Raw genomic sequence first — 24,322 nt, 5'->3', positions numbered from 1 at the left:
GAGGCAAGTTCCTGGAAACACTATTCAAATTTGTGTTGCAAATAGATTTGTGTTGTGAATCACAGGATAAAAACATATGAGAAATATGTATGTTCTTTTGTTTTCCCAGTACTCATTTTGGGAAGCCTTTAATGTCCGTTGTCAGAAACTATGTTCAGCAAATATTTTATTGCATTCCTAGGATGTGCAAGGCATTGCGCTGGTTGCTGTGAGCAATAAAAGATAAATGAAGCATAGGGTCTTTATTAAAATATCTTTTTAAAAAAGTGAAACAGACTCAGAAGCTGAGTATGTCTTAAAACACAGAATCACTGTCTCCCAACAAATCAGTCCTTTGATCTATCAGGCAAATCTGCTTTGAAATTGTTATTATTAGATTAACCTTGTAACCTGATTTGTAACCAGACATTTATTTTTGTTATATGGTGATTAGTGATAAAAATCTTTTACATTTGTGGTATTGGGGGGGGGGTCCATCATATTTTGAGAAATAAGTAAAAGTTCAGCAGTATTTGATAATAATTTTATATTATGAAAAGATTGCCTATGAGAGATTGTGGCCTTCTTAGCTTTAATATATTAAAAAATGGCTTTACCACTGGATAGAAGTAGGATTGGTACATTGTTGCCTGAAAGAGTTGACATTTAAGGCAATCCATATTGAGCTGGTGAGAAAACCATTGACCTCATTGACTCTGAGTTTCATGTAAGTATCTTAAAACATAGAATATCCACCACAAACTTGATGTGCTGGCCAGGTTTGATTATTGTCTCCACAGTGCAATTGTTATCTATGTAGGGGTTCTTACCGAATTATTGGCATGCACTTTGGAGACTGCAAGCCCTCCATTGTCATAATGGTTTCTGCTAATATGGTGACTCACTTCCCTGAAGAATGAATAGTTTTTTCACATACAGTGAAGTTGGAAAATTAATTAACATTTTAGTGATTGGAAAGATTTAGTTTAACACAAGGACAAATGCCTGATTCCTGTTTCAGAAGGAATGAGAAAAATGAATTATTGGGTTTTTAAAAGATTGTGGTTAAAAAAACTCATTGTTTTTTTATACTACCAGTGCCACCACTATAAAATTAACTTTATATGAGGCTTTAAAAAATACTATACTTCATTAATGAAAAAGACATGGCTTTAATTGCTCAGGAGGTACTTTTTGATAGCTGTTCCCCAGCCACCCTATGGCTTGTCCAAACATAAAGTGCTGCTAATGCTAAGAAGTTGGCAATGTGACGGAAATACGATGTGTGTGAAGGGATAGCTCAAAAGGCCAAAGGAGGGAAGAATAGACTTTTCAGCATAATGGCATCTTTTGGCTAATGACAATTGCTGCTTTCCCAGGTGCATGTGGTGATTTAGTCACTGCTTGTCCTTACCATATGGCTACCCTTTCCCATGCGGGGTCAGCTAATAGGTAACTTCCTGGCAGTCTGGTTATGATGTTGTCTGGGCTTGGCTTTAACCTTCAGTCATTTCTTCCTCTTTGTACTTGTGGCACTTGAGCTTGTCACACAGTCCCTGTTCTGGTGCTGCTAGCCGTGTGTGTGTGTGTGTATGTATGTATGTGTATGTGTGTATTTTTAGAGACAGTTTTACTATGTTGCCAAGGCTGGAGTGCATTGGTTATTCCCAGGCCTTGCCTGGAACTCCTGGCCTCAAGTGATCCTCCTGCCTCAGCCTCCCAAATAGCTGGGACTACTATCCCTATTTGGCTATGCAAAGTCCAGCCACCATGCTAATGTTGAGTAATTGCTTGTTCATTGGAGGTCCTGCTTTTTGATTCCCTTGAACCCATGGTTGATGAGTATTTGTCCTAGGTTTCACATTCCATTGTAGGGGAGGGACTATGACTGTTTTGTATTTTGGCCTTGAACTCATCTGCAGGTGACACTTTGCCTACCAGCCTTCCAAAGAACATGAAAGATTTCTTCAGTCTGTTGTAACCCACCCGCACCTCTATACTGGTTATTGTTGGACAAGTGTGTATGCCTTTAGTGGCAGCGTTCAGTGGTAGATTTTAGTTTAGATACACAAAGTAAGGAAGTTATCAGTAGTGGTCTCTTGGTGCACATTTGGGTAAGTAAATTTGCCAGGGCTTTTAGAAAATTTAAACTCTATTTCATTCATAGGATCTAATAAATTCAAGCAATCCCCTCTTCAGACCCAACAGCCCAGTTTCTTTGCTTCAACATGCAGTTTGTTTACTGTGTCATTTCCCTACCCCTCCCACCCACCAAATGCTGGGCTTTGAGCTTCTCGAAGATGGGAAGCATGTTTATTTTTTTACACTGCTAGGTCTTCATTGTCTAGCAGAGTCCTTATCTCATAAGAGATACTCAAAACTAAAATTGTTCCCTGTTTGGCAAGGCTTTGTTCTCAATGGTTACAGTTATATTAAAAATAGGCTATGTATTATAGTTAAAAGAAATATTACATGGGTTCTGGTCCAGGCCCTACCATTGGTGGAAACTTTGCTTTGATGCTGGATTGAGTAGCCCTGGATCATTTCAGTCTGGGTATCTCATTATTCACCTAGTGTATTTCTTAGTTTTGACATGAAAGACATGTCAAAACATGCTCATTATATGTTTCCTATAGTCATTGCATTTTGATGTTGGTGTATGACTGGATCATGAACTTTTGGTGTGTCTATGCTTGTTTATCAAACACATCTCTATTGCCTTTTCTTTTTCCCCCCCGCCTTTGAACATTGTAGTAACATACGTTTCTTGGCTCTTTCTTCTTGACGAGTATTTTAAAGTTTTGTCACTGTCCCTTTGCAGAGAATGCAGCCCACAGGCAGTTCCACCCTTTGCTGTAACCTTAATTAAATCAGCCTCCCTCAGGTCAGACTTCGCCTGGGTTCTTTCTTTGGAAGGTCGGCTGCGAGGCTGGTGACATGCCTGCACTGGCCATTGTGTGCCTTTGCACAGCCATCCATCACTGCCAGCAGGTTGGAAGCCTCTCTTGTGTCTTCTCAGCCAGCTGAGAACAAGGGCAAAGGGAGAGGGTCTCCGGAACATGGGGAGGGAGGGGAGAAAAGAGAACAGCTTTTCAACAGAAAGAATCCAGGAAAGAAAGAAATCTGAGAAATAATAATAGGAAAAAAGGAACAAAAATGAAGAGCAGAGAAGGACTGGTAGGTAAAATGACTCTCTTCCCTTCTCTCTAATTTTCCAGGTTGAAGAACAATCTTCCTGCAGTTTCTTAGTTCTTTACTTCCACCCAGAGGCCTATGTACTTGGCTCGTTTCTTTTACTTTTATTTTTGATTGGTCAAGAGGTGTAAAACATTATTCATTGTTACCCTTTCTCCTGCCTTGGTCTGTAGTAGATCTGTATTTTTTCCTTTTATGCTTCTCTTTTGTTGGCCATAATAATGTGTTTTTGCCTTTTGATCCTATCAGCCACATTGGCCATAGGGTCAACCCTTGCTTCTCTTGACATGCTTAACATTGTTGGAAAAAGATGTGATTAATTAGTATATTTGGTGTCAGAAAAATCAGACATCTGCCTCCTTTACCTTGCATATATGACAGAAATATAAGAATGAATAAAAAGTCACTTATTTAAAATTGTAAAGTGCTTACTTGATTGTCAATACAAAAGTATTTGGCATTAGACATTATAAATAAGAAGCTCTGTTTTGAGGGATCCATATTTTAATAGGAGATTCCAGTATAACTTGCCAAAGAGATATCCACTTTAGTGAAATTGTAGCTAATTTGCTGATCTAAATTCCTTAAATATAGACCATAAGAATTTATTGTTTTGCTATTTTCAGAGTAAACAAACTCTTAGTATTTTTATTTAATTTTTGTTTTCAAGGGATTTTCTATTATCCTGATGATAGTATTTTAGTAGTTTTCTAGCAAAAAGTGTATAACTTAACAGAAAAGTGAATTTCTAAGCAGGAAAAACAAATATCTTTCAACTTTAAATAATATTTATTCCAGTTCAAATGCTTAGTGGTAATTTTTTTTTTTTTTTTTTTTTGAGACAGAGTCTCTCTGTGTTGCCCAGGCTAGAGTGAGTGCCGTGGTGTCAGCCTAGCTCACAGCAACCTCAAACTCCTGGGCTTAAGCGACCCTACTGCCTCAGCCTCCCTGGTAGCTGGGACTACAGGCATGCGCCACCATGCCCGGCTAATTTTTTCTATGTATATTTTAGTTGGCCAGATAATTTCTTTCTATTTTTAGTACAGACTGGGTCTCGCTCTCGCTCAGGCTGGTCTCAAACTCCTGAGCTCAAATGATCCACCTGCCTCGGCCTCCCAGAGTGCTAGGATTACAGGCGTGCACCCGGCCTGGTAATTTTTTTTTTTTTTAGTAAATTTAGTCTTTTTAGGACTATATGTTTGAAATTGTCCTTATAATTTCTCTGTATTATATTTTAATAGCATTAGTATGTTTTGGAGGGGGAGTTTTGCCTTTTGAGGAAGGAGATAATCTGAATGATACATGGTATCAAATCAGAAGTCTGGTGTATACAGATGTTCATTACAATAGTAGCTTAACTTTTGGGAATATCATTCATCATATGTGTCTAGATTGATCAAGTGGAGAAAGCAGTTAGGGAAATATAATAAAGTTTCTCAGTCCCTTATCCTTTCACTTCTAGGGGAAGGTTTGTAATTAAGAATTGGTGCATTCCCCTCCTACTTCTGAACATTGGCTTGAGTGCTATCAGCTTAAGAAAAGGAAAAAGGGTCCGTGTAAGTAAACTAACTATGCAAAATGTCTTATTTCTTGGGAACATGCCAGACAATTGCAGGTGATTGTGACTCATACTGATTTTGAGAGTTAAAGGAAAAACACAAAAGGACTATGATAAGTACAAAGTAATTCGTGGAGAAGGTGCCTTGTGCAATAGTGTGAAGGTGCTATCCTGGTTAGAGATTTCAAGGTGTTCAGTTCTTTGGGAGTATGCCGATAACACAATCAAGCCCATTTCTGAATGAAAGTGGACTTAATTTTTTAAACCATCTGTCTATTTTCTCCTAAATAGATATATGTATAGACCTAGCATTTATACTGAATTCCTTGCAGTGGTTGTTTTAGAAAAATGTACTTTATCCTGTGCTCTGGTAGTAGAATATAGAATACATTATATTCCTCTGAACTATATATAAAAAGATTTCTCCCCACTGAAATTTTGTTTTTGAAAATCTTTATAATATGTATTTACGTACACAATCTTCATGAGAATATTGATCACATTTAAATGTTTACTTGACAATTAGGGGAAATTAGCCTAAAAAGTCAACTTTGCTAAGTTTATTTTTTACTGAACAGTTTTGTATGATCAAGCTCACTGTTTCTCAACAGGCATAACCTGACTCTAAAACAAAACTAAATGAAACACTCCACCCTCCTCAAACAAAACAAGACAAAAATCTGAAAATCAGCTTTGTTATTCTTTGTTCTATCTTTCTTTTAAAAGTAAGAGGTTGGGAATATGGAACCAATAATTGAAAATTCAAGGCAGTTAGGAACTGGTTAAAGAAGTACTTGTTAGGTCAGAAGTACTAATAATTATAGTAAAATGTATGATTTGTTTTCATGATAATTCTTGCACACCTCCCTTTCCTGACATGTTTTACTTTTTGTTGCATGTTTTTACTTTTTGGGCATACCAGTCAATATATTATAAAGCTCTTCCAAGATCTTAATAGAAGGAAAAATTTTCTTAGCCGAATTTTGGCCAGTTGTACTGAACCTCTTGGAAAGCAAAGATTATAATTTGTGGAATTGAGTCTTAGGTTGGATATTGTTTCAGAAATTATATCCTCAATCAAAAAAAGAACAAACTTGAATAGATCATGCCAGCTTCTTGGCTGTTCTTACAAGCCTGAATTTTCCATTCAAAAATACGTTCTCATAAAAAGTATAGGCAGGATTTGAAAGCATTTAACACATTGACTGCCACACTAGAAAAATTTTTTTTTTCCTTGAGGCCATGGTGTTTTATTATAAAAATAGAATAAAAACTTTGAAAACAAAATGATCCTTTCTAATTTAATGAAAAATTTGTTTTTTATTCTTTGTGCTTTTTTAATAAAAAAGTAATATAAAACTTAAAAATTAGTAATATAAAAAGTAATGTGAAAACTTGAAAAATAGTTCATAAGGGTAAAGTGTTTTTCTTGTCAGGCTTAAGTATGATTTAAAGATAAACATAAGTAGAAAAACAAAATTTATTTACTTCTGTTCATTTAAATCCACATTTTGAGAATTAAATTGTCGATATTAATTGTAAAAAGAACATCAACAAGTAAGATTTTCACTAACCAACTGCAGGGTTTTGCCCAGGGTGCCACCCATCACTGTAATACTCCCAACCTTCAGCGACCTGTTAGGGGACTGTCCCCCCAGCTGTGGAAAAATTGTCTTCCATGAAACAGTCCCTGGTGCCAAAAATGTTGAGGACTGCTGAAACATGTACACTACAACATGGCAGCGTGAGTTGACTGCACACCACATGGCTTCCAAGGTGAAGAGACGTGTGAGTTACATATGCTTTATGAAGCCCTGGGCTCAACACTAGCATGAGTTAAATACAACGCACATGGCAGTAATGTGTTAAGTGAGTCAGCATTGTTACATTTTCATTGGGTGTTCAACATGATGGGGCCAATATGAATGTCTTGACACTTAGCTGTGGGATCCTCCCCTGCATTGAGTTGCAAGGGCTGGATGATTTTGGGGACTAATGCTATGGCCTATGGTGCAAGTGTCCTCAGCCACCCTGTATGTGATAACCATTGTGTAGTAGTGACTTTGTCTTGAATATTAGCATCTCAGCAGTAGAAAGAACATTAAAAGACAGCCTTTTAAAGAGCTCTTACTAGTTTCTCATATCTCTGTATTGAGAAGACTTTCTCTTTGATTGCAGCATTTATTGGCTGTCAGCATAATAATATCAAGTGGAGTGGAACTTTTTCCTTTTTTCCTATATGCCTACAGCATTTCATAGTGTGTGGTTAAAACTATTACAAAATATTGTGAACGGTTGAGTTTTTCTAGGTAGTGTGCTGCTTTTTATCTTTAGAATGCCTATCTGCAGTTGTTAATAATACCTTTTAGTCATTCATTCAATTTCATACTAGGATTGCATTTTGGAAAAATTAATGCGTTGATTTTTTTTTTTTTTTTGCTTAAGTAGTTAACGTTCTCAATTTCTCCCAAATTGGAAAAACATATTAGTCGAATTTCCCACAGCCTCAAGGATGTCAAAGAAAAAGTAAATGGGAAATCCCAATTCTGTGTGTGTTAGTGTGTGTGTGTATGTGTGTGTGTGAGTGAGAGAGAGGGAGAGAGAGAAAGGAATCTGTAGTTCTACAGATTCTTTGAAAGTATGATTACACAAAATTGAACAGATCTCTGAATGAAAGTGGAATTAATTTTTTTAACCATCTGTTTGTTTTCTTCCAATATATATGACCTAGCATTTATGCTGAATTCCTCTGCAAGAATTTGTGATCTAAGTTCAACAATCACTTATTGAGTACCTACTGTTTATAAGGTTTTCTGAGAACACCAAGATGAGTAGGTTGTCACCTTCGGTCTTGAGAGGCTTATAGTCTACTGCTAGAGATGGACAAGTATATAAGTTAACCAAGATGATCCTGTAAGAGTGTTAAACAAAGTACAGAGAAAAACAGAATGGGAACTTACAGAATCTTGAGAAGGGTTCATTGATGACATAGGGCAGTGTTTGAAACTTTAAATGAGAATAACTCAATTTTCTTAAAATCATGTCTCTTTATAGTTAAAAAAAGAAAAGCATGATTTCCTTTAATGTTATTGAAATTTCAAAATAATTGCTTTCTATGATTACTTACTGTAATTTATTACCTACTGTAATTTATTACCAAATAAATTACTGGAATGCACTTACCAACTGTATAAGTCCCTCCAACCTTGAGCTACTGTTTGAGGCAACATACTCTTTTTTTTCCAAAAAAAGAATTTTATTTAAAAGAACAGTGAGTTTTTAAAGTATCTTTTTGTAGGGGCAACTGAGAACTAGACAAATGCACTAGGTACTTTCTTAATGCTTTTTTTCCCAGCATTTGTATCTTTTGAGTTGATATGATGTTTTCATAGTCTTAGTAATTTTTAAAATTATCCACTTTAAATATCTGCCTAAATTGCCTGTGCAGAGTTTTCATTGCATGCTTACTTGCTTGGTTTCTAACCAAGCCTTTTGGGCTATCACTTTTTATCAGCCAGTAAATAAATATAAAATAATTCTCTCAAGGAACATCTAAATGCCAGAAATTATGTTTTAAAAACTTTGTGGAGTAATGGCTTAGAATATACCCCATTTTGGATTACCTGTTTTATTTTAGGGGCTATCACAGGCTGTAGTAGTCCTTAAAATGTATCATAAAACACAGATATGCACCTTCTACATAGTATGTGCTTTTCACCAGAAATACAACCCTTACAAAATGACAGGTAATACAAACAGTGTATTAAAGTGAAATAGTGGTGTGTAGTAAAATCATCAAAATTTTACCTAATGCTTGCCTTGAAGCTTTGAAAGCCAGAGGAAACTCTTTGTCTTTCCTCTGGTAGGTCCCTCCTTTGTTCTCAGGACTCCAAACTCAACAAATGCTACAAGTTCTAACAACCTTATGGATTAAACAGCCAATATTGAGATAGCCTGGGAACCCAACCACCATTTTAATAGTATTTCCTTGGCCAATTTCTCTCTGCCTTCCAAACAACTGATTTAAATTTGAATTTATGAATTGCATTTCTTGGGGACACTAAATCTTTTGTTTATAGTTCCTATCCCCTCCCCCCCCAGCTAATGACAGCAAGATCTCACAAATGCTTACTGAGTGATTGCAATGACGTTTTCCCCCCATGAGTAGTTTAGATCTATAACTAGCAATCATTATATTTTTTAAGTAATTGATATATAATATTATTTCTAAAGTAAAATGAAATCCTAAAGCAATATATTTATATCTTATAATGTTAAAAATTTTAATACATTGAGGGGGAAATCTGTTTAAAATATGATTTTTTCGTGTGTTATTTCATTCTAAGATATGGTTGCAACAATGCATTGATTAGGAAAAGAATGATATTTGTTGCTTATGCATTTACATGTGTTTCAATAAAATAGAGCTAATGGACTCAATGTATACACACACACACACACACACACACATATATGTTTTGCCGAATAATTATAGAAAAAAACACAGCTGTGATTATTTTTGATTTATTGACCACTTTAGTTTGTGGTGGCTACCATCTGAATTTTCATGTGAGGATACCATTTTGTGACTGTGAAGACACAAATTATTCCCAGTGGGCTGGTGACTTCATTAGCCTCTGGTGGCTTTCGTCTTATTGTTGGTACATCTGGAGACCCATTATCTCCCACCAACACCCCCCAGCCCCCTCAGTCTGTTAAGTAATAACAACCTTTCTCACCCTGAAACAATCAAGTATCAGATGATTGCAGCCTCGGAAACAAAAGATTCCCACTCCCTTTCAGAGCAGATTAGGGTCTGATTCCCCACCCTCCCTGGTGAGCCAGCACTCCAGAATATCTACTTTAGGCCTCTCTTTGTTAATACAGGATCATAAAAGGGTCTTTGTTATACTCTTTCATTTGTTCCAGCGGGATGTCACTATTATTTTGGTCTGCTGCTAGGCACATGCAGCAATTCCATCAATAGCACCTTGAATGGTGTTGTTTTTCCTTTGTTATGAAGCTTAAGCTTCATCTAAATAATTACTTTTGTTTAGAAATCAAACCCCTCAAACCAAGTGGTTTTGACAGACACACTGACTCTGAGAACTTTCTTTGCTCCGTGTAAAATCAGCGTCAATTCCTGATTAGATTTCCTTTCTGTTCCCATTAATTTCCAGGTCGTTTGGGTCCTGGGAATGCTTATTTGTGGCTTCTCTAATGACCATTTTGTGTTCAATGGGTTTACTGATAGTTTAGAGCAATTTAGAGGTACCCTTGTGACTAGGATCGTATCGTTTGGCAGAAGATGAAGGGGATTAATTGTAAGGGTATTGAATGGAGTCAGGTGACCCTGAGATGCTCTAGTTGTTAAGGAAGGGATGTAATGGAAGAGGTTAAACACCATGTTTCTGAAGCCATTGAGCACGTCTTACTTATCCACAGTCATTGCAATAAGAACATATGGTATAGCTATTTTCCTTCCCCTCGTCCTTCCTTTCTTTCCTCCCTCCCTCCCCACTTCCTTCCTTCCTTCCTTCCTTCCTTCCTTCCTTTCTCTTGCCAAATTAACAGTTTCATTCAAATCTTATTCTTTAACTCAAAAACTTGTAAGTGCTCTCTATAAAGAACATAAAAAATGAAAAAGGACTTCCCTTTTTTATGTGTCCACTTCTTGTTAGATAAAAAGGAATCATGTATATTCTAGCAAACTTCTGCATGAAGAATTCCTGAGAAGATGAATCTGCCCTTTCAGACTCAGCACAGTTCTAGTCATACCCTTTGAAGTTGTTGCCTCTCCATTGTTTGAAAAGACACAGCAGCGTATGTTAAAAGCCTGAACTTTAGAGTCAAAATACCTGAGTTTAAGTTCTGGTTCTCCTCTTTGTTAACTGTGTGACCTTTGGGGAAGGTAATTAACCTTTCTAGTTTTTCTAGTGTTTAAAATTGGGGTCATGCCACTTACTCATAGATTTGTTTTATTAAATATGTTAAATGAGTTAATACACGTAAGATGGTTATAACAGTGCCTGGCACTAAGTGTGTTAGCTATCTTTTTTATCATCTTTTCCATAATATTGGAATGTCTGCTGTTTTTTAAACAAAATTTGAGGATTTAAAGAGGTAAAATAGACGTAAGACTTTCTCACTAAAGGAATTCAGAGTCTATAGTTACGTGATAACACAGATAGAATTACTTAATTGCTTAACCACGAGATGAATCTAGTGGGGGAGTTAAACACCCAAACATGAATGCCTATCTGTTGGAACTTTTTAGGGCTACCTTGTGGTCCTCATATGACACATAGACTTTTAACTTCCATTTGAAGAGCTTAGAATAATGATATTCAAAGTGTGATCACCTGCTTCAGGGTCATCAATATATATATTTTTAAAAATGTAAACTTCAGGGTCCTCCTTGCACCAACTGAGTCAGAATTACAGGGGCAAAGAGCCTGGGAATCTACATTTTTAATAAGCCCACCTGATGATTCTTACACACACTGAGAATTGAGAACAGTTGGTATAGAACACTGGCTCTCATCCTAGATGCTTATTAGAATCTCTTGGGAAGCATTTAAAAGATACAGATAGTTGGATCCCGGGCGCAGCAATCCTAACTTAATTGTTTCGGGGTGCAGCACTGGGCATTTGAATTAGTAGGTGATTATAATTTGTATCCAGGATTGAGAAGCAGTGGCATTCGAACACAATTAATGAGGGTGATTGTTGACTTAGTTTATTGTATCAGGGATGTAAGTTGACTTGATATTTTCAAAAAGTCATTCTGGTGGTTTCCAGGGGCTGGGGGAAAATGGGGAATTACTTAATGGTTATAGAGTTTCTGTTTGAGATGGTGAAAAAGTTCTGGAAATTGGCAGTGGTGATGGTTGCACAATTTTGTGAAAATATTTAATGCCACTGAACTGTATCCTTACAAGAGTTAAAATGGTAAGTTGTATGTTATAGATTTACCGCACGAAAAAAAGTACTTAAAAAAAAGCCATTTACAATTCACATATTCTCAACCTTAATTTTTTTTCTTTTCACAGTGACAGTGTATCATGTATGCCACTGATTCCAGGGGACACTCCCCTGCTTTCCTCCAGCCTCAGAATGGAAACAGCCATCGCTCATCTGGTTATGTTCCAGGGAAGGTTGTCCCACTGCGTCCCCCTCCTCCTCCAAAGAGCCAAGCTTCAGCCAAATTTACCTCCATCCAACAAGAAGCCCGGGCAACCTTTGCCTTCTCACCCGAAGAACAGCAAACCCAGAGAGAAAGCCGAAAGCAGAAGAGACACAAAAATACTTTCATTTGCTTTGCTATTACTAGTTTCTCATTTTTTGTTGCACTTGCAGTCATTTTAGGAATATCTTCAAAATATGCTCCAGATGGTAAGTGTGTCTGTATGCACACACAGAACATATTCTAGGAGAAGAGGAAATAGTAGAATAATTTTTTAAAAACTTTCATTATCTTAAGTTGGCTCTAGTTAACTAATACACAGGTAATATGATGTGTAACTTATGAACAAGAGCAATTGTTCAAGGACTGCATTGGAAATTATAAAATTAAATGATTGCTGTTTCTATCCGTTTTGCCACTTTGTCCCAGTGCTTAAGGAGTTCTTGGAGCGTCTCTTTTGGAAATGCCTATGGTAGGCAAAAGGATTTGATGATTTGTTTGAAATCTGGGTTGCTAAATACATGTTTAAAAAAACTTTCACATTTTAGAATGAGATATATATAGATATTAAAAAGAAATTGTATTTCATTTCTCTCTCAAATGACATTTAGACACCTCCTTAGATGAATGTAACAGTTAAGAAGCATATTACCATTTGTAAGACTTACAAATATTATTTTATTTAGTTTTTATGGGTGTTTTAGGGATTTTATAGATTTTAAGGTCCTGGGAAAGTAATTTTAATACTTCTAAGAGAACAGACCTGAAGTAAGAGAGATATTCATATCAGTATCTTTATTGACCAAGCTAATAGACCGCAGTATAAACTTATAACATTGATTTTTATTGTATGCAGTATTGACTTCCTCTTTCCTTTTCCCAGCGGAGTAACCAAGTTTATTGCTGCTGATTCATACTTCCCAACTAATCTACAGTAAAGGAAGGCTAGACTAGTGGGAAATCAGAGCTGCGAATCTGTGGCTTTCATTGGTGTTTTTGTATTCCATTGAATTGCTGATGTGGTTCCTTGAATCAACATTCTTTAGTTTTACATTTTGGCAGTATAAGTGCAGATCATCAGTGGAAAGATCTGGTATGCTGAAATATTTCAGGGTCAGCCTCACTGCAGTTGTTGCTGTTACATAACTTTGATAATGCACTCACTGCTCTAGAAGTGGGTAACTGGGAAGTTGTGGCTGGCTGAGCTGTTTTTCAGTGCTTTGTGCAGACCACACATTTTCTCATTAAGTGTATTTTACTGGGAGCAAACAGACTGGAATTTTTGGTGAAGGTTCTAATGAAGCATGCTGTCCTGGGGAATAATTATAAACAATTAAGAGGAATTATATAACTATTGAAGTAGGTTCCAGATCTCAAAAGATTGGATTTCCTTCTCTGTAGCTGGGTACAATCTTTGTTAAAACACTATAGAGAATTCCAGCTAGATGTTTTATGGGGAGAGGGAGGTGGAAAAAAAGTTCAAGAAATCCTCAGTATTAAGTCAGAATCAATCTAAGAGATTTCTTGTTTTTTGATGGCCAGGAAAGTTTAAAGATTGTTTTTAGTATAATAGTTATGATCTTTAGTTTATCAGAAGAATTAAATATCAACGATTATGAAAATGCTGTGAGAAAATTTAATTCCATGAAATAATTGTCAAGGACTTAACCAGCCAGACTAATTTTAACTGTTCTTACTGTCATCTCAAAGAGAAAGCATACGCCTAGGGCAATATAGGAGTATAGAAACAGGAAGATGTTTGCATTAGTATTATGCAAGTTCACAATGATGAATCAGAATTTTTTTCTACATAAAATGATGTCTTTGTTCTGCATCCAGTTTCTGCTTTTTCTCATATTGTGTACCAAGAATTTCTTCATGTGGTTCCCAGGCATATCTTGTCTGTTCCTACCTTTGCTTAAATGTAGGTGACGGACACCTTGCTTTTCTAACTAAGCAACCAAATGGACTTGGATAGCATTGGATACTTGCATTGCTAGTGTTTTCTCTCCCTCATGCTCCTCTTATATAAATATTCTCCATAATTTGGGGTCCAGGTCTAGTGTCACCTGTTCCATGAAGCTGCCTCAGTTATTCCAGCCCATTTCTCCTTTGCCTGAGGTTGTTTGTACCTGAATTACTACCGCATTGTTCAGCATTTTATTGTTTCGTACTTGGTAGCTTTTCCTCCCTAGCTCAATTATAAGCTCTTAGGAAATGTGCATTCATTCTATGCTTTATAAATATTATAGTATCTGGTACAGAGTGAACAAACTGATGCTCAACAAAGACTTGATCTTAGTTGATCAAAATGGAAGGTGTGATTTTTGTTTTTCCCCGCCACTTCCAAATTATGGCAGATACTAAAGGTTTCATGCATTGAATAGCTGTGGCAAAGCAGAATACTTTTATGTTTTCATTATCACCTATTCAAGAGGCAAGTTCTAATTCTAGTAAAGTTAAAAAAAAAACCACCAAAACTCATTTCTGAAAGGGGGAACTTCCATATCACTTGGTTTGCTAAGTGATTTTTGGCTTCTCTAACCTGTAATTTCCTCATCTCTGAAAATGAGAAGTCATGTCTTTGGTCACTTGCCTCTTGCAGTTTCATCAGGAAGGTGTACATGGCTGAAGACAGTGATATTTCTCAGCATCTGCCCTGCAAAGAGGTGCTATTATCACCTACTTTGTGATTCACTGTGCACAGGAAGGAACTTACAAAGACCAAGAAGACATTATTTATCAGATTTCCATTTTTGATTTACTAGTATGTGTGAACATATTTTATTTCCTAAAACAGCTCTCTAGTGTGAGTACCAGGACAATTTAAATTTTTTTTCTCTTACTGTTGGTTTATTTACAGAGTAGTTGATTCAGATGAACTCGATTTTTACCTTGTGAAGTTTCACCTAAAGCAGATGCTAGCAACTTAGTTTTGTGGTGACTTTTTTTTTTTAATGCATTGAAAAATTAAAGGATATGACATTCTCTGCTTGTTGAGAGGAAGTGGGATTTCTATCTTAATGGCAAGAAATCAAAATATTTTGGCACATTTCTTGCAGATCTGCATGGTAGCGCTTAGATTTGGCTAATGGTATTCTTGCATTTTGTTGGGTTGGTTGGGATACCCATGTTGTGTTTTTCTTTTTTGTAGAGAATTGCCCAGATCAAAATCCCCGTCTCAGGAACTGGGATCCAGGACAAGATTCTGCAAAACAAGTTGTTATCAAGGAGGGAGATAAGTTCCGTCTGACCTCAGATGTCACAGTGAATTCTATAATCATTCAGGATGGAGGTAGTAATAGTTTCTGCCTATGGGAACTGCAAGGTTGCTCTATAATGTGGGGTGGATTTAATGTTCCTTGGGTAGACAACTATTCTTACACACAATAGCCTTTAGGATGTGTTGTCACTCTAGCCATGGAGTTGTGAAAAGTTCCTAAGGTAGAACCATAGAAAGCAAGAGCTATACGGATCTTAGGTATTGCTCACATCAAGACCCTTGATTTATAGACAAGGAAGTAGTTCTAGAGAAGTGATCTCTCGGAGCTAAATCCTTGTTACAAGTGATGGAGAGTAAAGAGAGAGGTAACTTTCGTTGTAGATACAAAAGTGAGATTCAGATCTGTAGACTCTTCATTATTTTTCTAGAAATCATTTACCTCTAAAGTGAACATATTAAAATTCATACTCATGGGCATATTTAGTGTGTTAAGATACAAACATTTCATTTTTCCCTTTAGTATGTTTTGAAACCCAGTTTAATTTTCTAAGCAGACTCTTAATAAATTCTTATTTCCAATTTAATTGCAGAAGTGAATTTTTCCACCTTTAAGGTAAAATCTATTTCTTTGTATATCAGAAAGATGTTTTAGAGCTTGGCTTACAGTGCTGTTGTTCCCTGCAGGACTGCTTGTATTTGGGGATGATAAAGATGGATCCAGAAATATCACTTTAAGGACTCGTTACATCCTTATCCAGGATGGTGGGGCGCTTCATATTGGAGCAGAAAAATGCCGCTATAAATCCAAAGCGACGATTGCCTTGTATGGCAAGTCAGATGAAGGTGAAAGTATGCCAACATTTGGCAAAAAGTTTATCGGTGTGGAAGCTGGCGGGACACTGGAGTTACACGGGGCACGGATGACATCGTGGACGTTGCTGGCGAGGACCCTGCATTCCTCAGGCTTGCCCTTTGGGTCCTACACCTTTGAAAAGAACTTTTCCCGGGGCCTCAATGTGAGGGTCATTGACCAAGACACGGCCAAAATTTTGGAAAGTGACAGGTTTGATACCCACGAATACCACAATGAGAGTCGGCGGCTTCAGGACTTTCTGAGATTGCAGGACCCAGGCCGGATTGTTGCCATCGCTGTCGGAGATTCAGCAGCCAAAAGCCTCTTGCAGGGAACGGTCGAGATGATCCAGGACCGGTTGGGAAGTAAACTGATCCAAGGGCTGGGCTACAGGTAGGCAAACTTTGTTCTTTTCTTCTCGGTTCTGTGTTCGAGTGTGTGTCTGGATGAGAGCAGAGTGAGGGTGGGGAAAGGAACAACACAACACACCACAGCCTGAACTCAGGTGTCAGAATGGCTGCCACTGTCTGGAGCAAAGGCAGCTCTGAAACGTGGGACTGGGGGACAGAACATGGGGTACGAAAGCTCTTCGCTTGGCTTTGGTTTAAGAAGGCCTTTGCGAACTGCAGTGTCAGGCTTGTGAAAAGTTCAGAACAGAAATGTGGTGCTAAAAACCAATCAGGCAGTTGAAGGGCAATTTGCCTCTGAGGCTACTGCCTCCTTTCACTACCTTCTGAACATAATATGAAACTCAGGCTAATTGCACCAATTTACGAGTTGAAAGGTTAGGGCACAATTTCATGCTAAGGTATAAAATCTATCTTAAAAGCCCAAGGGGATAGAGCATGCAGAGTTTTCTTTTCCTCTCTGTTTTTGGACTCCTTTGCATGCTAATTTGAATCTGCTTAATTGATCGGCGCAGGTCTGTGGAGCCCTGGCATATGTGAGGAAGGAAAAAGTTACAGGGCTGGGAAATTCATCTGGGTGGTAGAATTCATTTCTACTATTTACGGTTCTTGTGCCATAGTCTAATTAACCATGATTTCCTAATGCAGTTCTGAGTTGGGGAGAAGTAGCTGGTTCAACATTTAATTCAAAAAAAACAGAAGTTTTAATTCTGCTGAGTGTTCTTAGAAAAGTTGGGGAATATCTGCAGTGAAAAAAGAAAGAAGACCTCAAAACCCACATGCTGAAATAATTGATCTAGTTATTATTTATTTCCTTTGATAGTAGGTTGTTGGAATGGAATGTTATTTACAAGTCTAGAGAAGGTTAAAAAGACAAAAACTAGTGAAGAAAAAGGGTCTGTAACATTTTAGAAATGCTTTTTATTCACCTGGGGAATATTCAGGAGATGCTAAATGCTCGATACCCATAGATGGTTAGGGGAAAGGACACTGTCTTAGAGCTTTCGCATAATCTAGTGGATAAACAGAGACCTAAATACATGATCATACAATGAAACACTTGCTGCAGTTACAGGATGTAATGAGAGCCTAAGTAGAAAGAACCCCTAAATTAATTGGCTTCTGGAACTGGTGCAGGCTTTCCTAAACCAAGACGTGTGAAGGAAGTTTAGGAGTGTGCTGTGTAGACAGTGGAGAAGGAAGGCTTTCTAGACAGAGGGAATACCATGTGCAAAACCTCAGAGGGCTTTTTTTTTTTAATTAGTACACACAAAAAAGTGTTGAAAACAAGAATGTTAATGATCTGTCACAGCATGATACCTGTGTAAATATCACCCAGGTCAAGAAGTAGGACATTGCCAGCAGCCCAGAAGCCCCTTCCTAACTCCCTGCTATGCCCTAATCACTCCTTCGCCACCAAAGGTAATCAGGCTCCTGAATTTGTGGGATCCACTAAAGTTTAGGTTTGCCTGTTTCTGAACTTCATATAAATGGAAGCACACAATATATCATGCTTTGTTTCTGGCTTCTTTGTGCAATGCTGTATTATTAAATGTTATTCACATTGCATGTAGTATCGGTTCATTTTCAATGCTGTTTATTTTCTTTTGGATCAATATACCACAGTTTATTTGCTGGTAGACGTCTGAATGGCTTTCTAGTTAGGACCTATTGTAAAAAAAAAATGCTTCTCTAAAATGTGCCTTTACCCATCTCTTGATGTACATGTGCATATATTTCTGTAATTTATAGACTTAGGAGTAGAAGCATGGTCTTTTTAAAGTTAGAGACCTGCTTTGTTTCATTATCCAGTAATGCCAGGGATTACAATTTCTCTTTCTTCATGCCATTGTTGTTTCTAGATTTGTGTGATCATTGGCTGTGAATATTTTGACTTTCTTTGGTTTCACTCCCCACCAGTTTCTAAATTCCCTTTAAATATTGCTCTTAGTTGACAGAGGAAGGAGAGTTGTGATCCTCTGCCAACCATTCCATTGCATCCGCATTATCTCCAATGTACATAAACACATAGGCCTTTGAAGATAATGTTCTAGTGCTGAAATTTTCCTCAAGTGGAGGAGGGAAGTAGGAGTGTTTTGGAGATAATGCCGATAAAAGAGAACATTGTTTTCTAATTGCTGAGGCAGTTCTGGTAAATAAAGGAAGCCTCTGATATTCTTCCTCTCCTTCCCTCTCAAATAGGAGATAATAAATTGAGACATTCTTTATTTGATTCTTTCTGCTGTATCCAGGGATATAAATAGAGCTACAAAGCATTGTCATCCAAAGAGTAGCTAATGCACACGGGCAGCTGTGGAATTTATCAGGGTGTAGGCTTGCTTTAGTTAATTTTTATCTGTGACTATCCAGCCATCTGTCTGGCACAGATTACATTTGGCATTTTTTTCTAGAGTAGGAAGTTGACATTTTTCTTTTCATGTTTTGCACCAGGAGTCTTAAGGCCAATTTTCTGGCTTTTTAAAAAATTGTCCTTTTTCTTTGATTGCTTTTGGCCACAAGCTTGAGCAAGTCTTTAGGATATTTAGTGTCAGAAAGAATGGCATTTTCAAATACATTGCTTTCAACAAATAGACATAGAGTATGTAAAGTTTAAAATGTGTTGGATAGTGATTCTGCAGCTTTGCTCTAAGAATGTTAAGAAATCTCTAACTCAGTGGTTCGCGACCTTATTTGTACACCTGGAGACTTTAAAAAAATCCTGGCCTGGGGCCCCCATTAGATCACTATATCAGGGAGAAGGATGGGACCCCCTAGGAGACTGAAGGTTGATAATTACTACTCTAACCTCTAATCTCTAATTTAGGAGTTCTCAAAGTGTGGTGCCCTGACCAGCAGCATTAACATCAAGTGGGAACCTGTTAGAAATGCAAATTCTCTAGTCCTACCTCAGACACTCAGAGGGTGGGGCCCAGCAATCTCATTTCCAGGTGATTCTGATGTTTGCTAAAGGTTGGGAACCACTGGTCAACAAACTCAGTGGTTCTCAAGGCCAGGTGTACATTCAAATTACCTGGGAACTTTAAGACCATGCAAATACTGGGCCCAATCTTTAGCCATTACAATTGCTTTCATTTGGGATGGTGTCTGAGCACTGACAGATTGCTCAAGCTTCCCAGGTTAATTGTATTATGCAGCTAGATTTTTGAGAACATTGTAGAGAGGATAGTTTAAAAGAAAGCAGGTGATAAATTCTTTTAACAGATAGCCAATAAATGGATTTGTGGCCAGAATGAGTAAGATGGGTGTGTATTGAGGAAGGAAGTCAGTGATTAATCGAAGTCACAGTCTTCAGTGTTTCACCTGTTACAGAGCTAGACAAACAAGTACTTAAAAACCAGGTGTATTTCCTTCTATGATGTTGCTTGCTTCAGTCAAGGTTTGGAATTGTGACCTTGTGGAAAAAGGCTTAGAGATTGGTAAAAATGAAATACGAGAATCAAAGAGCACCCTGTCATAACATCTGTGTCAGGGCTTTGGGTCAATACCATGACAAATAATCGAAAGCATATGCTCTTTCTCTTTCTAGGCAAGCTTGGGCTTTAGTTGGTGTCATTGACGGTGGAAGCACTTCTTGCAATGAATCTGTGAGAAACTATGAAAATCACAGTAGTGGCGGGAAGGCTCTTGCCCAAAGAGAATTTTACACCGTGGATGGGCAGAAGTTCTCTGTGACAGCTTATAGTGAGTGGATTGAAGGTAGGCAAGTAAAGTTTATATTCTTGTGAGACACTGGTAAGTATTGTGACAGATTTTAAAAAAGTAGTATTGTGTTCAAATGACAGCCTATCTGGTTAGATTTCTCAACTAGTTGAAACTGAAACTTATAGTTTCCCTACTGTGCTTAGTCTTTTAGACCAAAGTTGAATTGGGGGTGGTCTCCAAACTAGGATAGATCATTCTAGTCTGGAAAGCAACCTTCTAGGTTTGTGCTGAGGAGGTGGTATCTATTAGGGATGAGGAAGCTGGAATCTAGCCCCAGCTTTCTGCCTCCAAGATGACTGCTGCTTCCCTGCCTCTGCCAAAACACCACGCACAGGCGGGTGAGAAGCATTTCTTATCCGGAATTTGGTCCTGTAAGTGGAGATTAGTGGTAATGCCTTCAGTAAGATTCTAGATAGAGGATAATTGCTGACAGACCTCGAGTCAATATTTCCTTTGTAGGAAATGTTGTCTTCATTTCCACATTACTGACAACCACTCATTTCTGGAAGAGGGTACATTCTAGCCATCTATCATAGGATATTGTTTGTGTCCCCTGTTCTCAGTGACTCTTACTTTCTGGAAGAGGTGGAACTTCTCTCCAGGAAGCAGGGAGAATGAACTTACTTCCTTTCATGCTTCCAATTCAGTAGTGCTAATCGGAGATAATCTTTGGCAGGATTTTCCTTTTTCTTTTCTTTTCTTTTTTACTCCCCTCCCCCAGGCCCCACAGCCTGGCCCCCTCAAGGGGCAGGGACTCACAGGTCAGCAGCGAGTGGAAAGATTTTCTTTTAAAACCAGAAAAAGAGAGGAATTATTTAACAGTACAAATCTTCCCCTTCTAATCTTCTGGCTTTTTTTTTAAACAGAAAGAAACAAATTCTAATGATCTTTCAAGTCAAAACATTTATCTAGTAGTCATCTTTTTAAAAAAGCATTACTGAAATTTTATATGGAAGAAAATGAATGTTTCTTAGCCACCCTTTTTTGGGGAAGTATTTTTCATTTTTGGTAAAAATCTGAAATTTTGGTTAGTGATTGTCGTTGCCACCATGAATTTTTTATTATCTTTGTTCTTAACCTACTTCTTTTGCTTCTTAGGAAGGCAGTATATGTAGAGGTTAAGAAACTGGTCTCTGGAATTAGACTGGCATTCAGTGCTGGGCTCTACCAATTTTTAGCTGTTTAAGTCAGAGACCTGTGGTTTCTTCATCTCTAATGAATATAAAGTTGGTATCTCTCACAGTTGTTTTGATGAAAGGTTATGCACGTGAAGCCCCAAGGACTGTTAGCTATTGTTATTGTTGATAATTAATATTATTTGGGTAAACTCTCATTATAGGCTGTAGTATCTGGATAGAAGAAACATAAAAATACTTGAAAATTTTTTAGGTACTTATTTTTGTGCTTTGTAGAAATAGTAAAGCAGAGTAGATCAGAGTCTAAACAAACAGAATCCAAGACTTGCCCATGTTAGGTTTTATCTGGATAGTGGGCTCAAGACTGTAAGAATATTTATACTATTCCTTGTTCCTTGCCTGAATTTCCCTCCTTTTGATTCTCCTAAGTAAATGTGTTCTTTCAGTCATATCATCATCCTTTAGAGCCAGCATCTTGAAGTGGCCCCAAAGTAGCATGCCAATAATTAGAAGGATGGTTAAGAAGTTACAGATACTCATTAAACAGTTATCTTTGAAATGTGGTGTTTTTCCTCCCGCATCGATGTTATGAAGTAGCTTCCGTCTCTTCTGCACATGTTTCCATTAAATCAGCTCTTGGCTTGTGACATTATATCATGGATGTTAGAGAAGCAGGAAATATTTCTACACTGGGTTGCATGTATTAGTAAAAGAAATATAAGTTATGGAGAAGTTAGATCAGCTTTCCTTTCAGTTCTTGTCTGCCTAATTGGGAACCAACTTTGAGTTGCAAAGGAGATATTAGGAGAAATCAGTAATTAGTAGTTCCTAGATTGCATAATTTACATCATCCCAGGAAAGGAGCTGAGTTGGACAGGGGCACTGTCATGTGACCTTAGGTGACACAGCAGAGCATACTGGCCATACTCTCCTAGTCAGCAGATATCCATGGAACTGTACTACAAACAGAGTAGTGGGTACATAAATGGATGCACTATGCTGCCTTCCCTGCTGCAACTTCTAAGGAAGTGAGCTAGTCTCCCTTCAGGAAGGTATGAACAGCACCAGAGAGAATACCATGAGAATACCAGAGAGAGAGAGGTTGTTTCCAGCAAGGAAATTTGGGATGTCTTTGAAGATTCACCTGAACTTTATAAAAAGGTATCTTGGTTGGTAAAGAAGAAAGGAGGGACATTCTAGGTAAAGCATAAAGCATGAGCAAAGGCACAGAAATGAGGGATTTTCTGAGATAGACTTTTATTCTTAATATTAAGATTGTGCACTAATATCCTGTCTCTTGTTCTGTGCTTGGATCAAATGGAAGCATTGATATTTATTACAGTCCTGTTCTGTGCTTGGCAACTTCTACCTGAGTATATGTTCTTGTTACAAATTAAGATAGTTTGGGGGCAGTAATACAGTTTTAGCACTGAGTTGAAATACAGCAAGAGATCTGGGGATTGAGAGCTTTCTTCAAAATGATAAAAGAACAGTTTCCTAAAGTAACATGGTGTGTCCCATCATGGCTAGGCTAGAGATGTATGGGGCATTCTTCCCTTTCAGGACAGGGATCTATATTTTCATATTTTTATCATTTGTATCTGCAGAGTGGCTGACACACAGTTAGCATTAGTAACAGTTTGCTGAATTGTGGTTACCTTATCTTTTGATTTGTGAATCAGTGAGAGGGTTGAATTTAGAAGGGAAAATTACCGTTAATGCATCACTTTTTTTTTTTTTTTTTTTTTTTTGCTTTAGGCGTTTCTCTTTCAGGTTTCCGGGTAGAGGTTGTGGATGGAGTGAAGCTTCATTTGCTGGATGATGTTAGTAGCTGGAAACCCGGAGACCAAATTGTGGTCGCAAGCACAGACTATTCTATGTACCAAGCAGAGGAGTTCACTCTTCTTCCATGTCCCGAGTGCAGCCATTTTCAGGTCAAAGTCAAAGGTATCAGATTGCTCAGAGTACTTCTTGGGAAACACATTGGGATTTGATTCCTGGAATTTTTTTTCTTCCCAGTTACCACCACCACCACCACCATCATCATTAATATTGAAAGTTGTAGCGGTGGACTGCATTGAACACTAGATTCCAGAGTTATTGAGCAATATTTTGCTGTTAATGATACGTGGCAGGCCACATCAGTGTTTCTTTGCTTCAGTTTCTTTGTTAAAAAAAAAGATGTGGACTAGATGGCTTGATTTTCCAAAGTCTTTTCCAGTTTTTTCCTTATTTTTCTACTATCAGATAATAGTAAACCCAGCTATCAACTAGATCCATTTTTTAATAGAAGTCTTTCTTGATTTTTTTGTTAATTGTATATTATAATTGGTAATTACTCATTTTACCAAGAGCCAAGAAGTCTTTCTTAATTAAAAAAAAAAAAATCCTATGGCTTTTGAGTGCCTGCTTACTTGCTTGGCAAAAAGTAAATCTCACTAATATTTAAAATGAAACTAAATAGTTATTTTCATAAGACTGTATGTCCCATCATAATCTTGAATAATACGTTTTGAAAGGAGAACACACAAAAAGATTCTCATTGTAGGTTGTGTATAGGAAGAATGCCTGACATTTACCAGGTACTTATTTTGAGCCTGACACTAGGCAAAGCCCCTGTGCACATTGCTTCACTTATGGAATTCATTATGCATTTCACTTATCATATTGCTTTCTTTGCTTCTGTACTCAAGATTATACATTTATAGTATAAAACAAAAGAGTTTACAGTAACTGTTCAATAAGTGCTCATTCGGTTTTTCAGTCATTTAGAGTAATAGGTAAGTTAGGGTTTTGCAAGTTGAAGGAAAAATTTTCTGCTTAAAAAGAAAAAGTGATTGGCTCACTTGGCACTCTTTCCCTGTGCTGTATTCAGTGTTGTACTTTTCCTTGTTGATAACACAGGGCATAAGCAAAACAAAAACAACAACCAAAAAACCCCCATAACTATGATACCATCTGTCCTGGCATTCATCTTTTTGGAAATTCCCACTCTTGTCAACAAGTCTACATGATGAGTCTTCATGAACTCATCTCCCATGATTTATGTGTATTTTTCCTTC

At 37.4% G+C, this 24,322-nt stretch overlaps 1 protein-coding gene across 4 annotated transcripts in view; it reads left to right on the top strand.

Moving 5' to 3' along the window:
• The window catches only part of CEMIP2 (cell migration inducing hyaluronidase 2), a 68,110-nt gene that overhangs the window by 5,095 nt on the left and 38,693 nt on the right, over window positions 1-24,322 (top strand). For 3 of the 4 annotated variants that reach the window (XM_045563442.1, XM_045563441.1, XM_045563443.1), the window contains exons 2-6: window positions 11,785-12,127; window positions 15,073-15,213; window positions 15,826-16,387; window positions 19,949-20,118; window positions 23,019-23,207. In XM_045563442.1, the coding sequence (XP_045419398.1) occupies window positions 11,797-12,127; window positions 15,073-15,213; window positions 15,826-16,387; window positions 19,949-20,118; window positions 23,019-23,207 (1,393 nt within the window). In that variant the 5' untranslated portion in view covers window positions 11,785-11,796. Of the gene's footprint in view, window positions 1-4,636; window positions 4,731-11,784; window positions 12,128-15,072; window positions 15,214-15,825; window positions 16,388-19,948; window positions 20,119-23,018; window positions 23,208-24,322 lie in introns of those variants that run through there. The other variant, XM_045563445.1, reaches the window with a different exon arrangement.

This window comes from Lemur catta, chromosome 10 (assembly GCF_020740605.2).
Source record: "Lemur catta isolate mLemCat1 chromosome 10, mLemCat1.pri, whole genome shotgun sequence".
NCBI lineage: Eukaryota > Metazoa > Chordata > Mammalia > Primates > Lemuridae > Lemur > Lemur catta.
The sequence above is the reverse complement of the archived record's forward strand: the minus strand, read 5'-3'. Positions and strand labels throughout refer to the sequence as shown.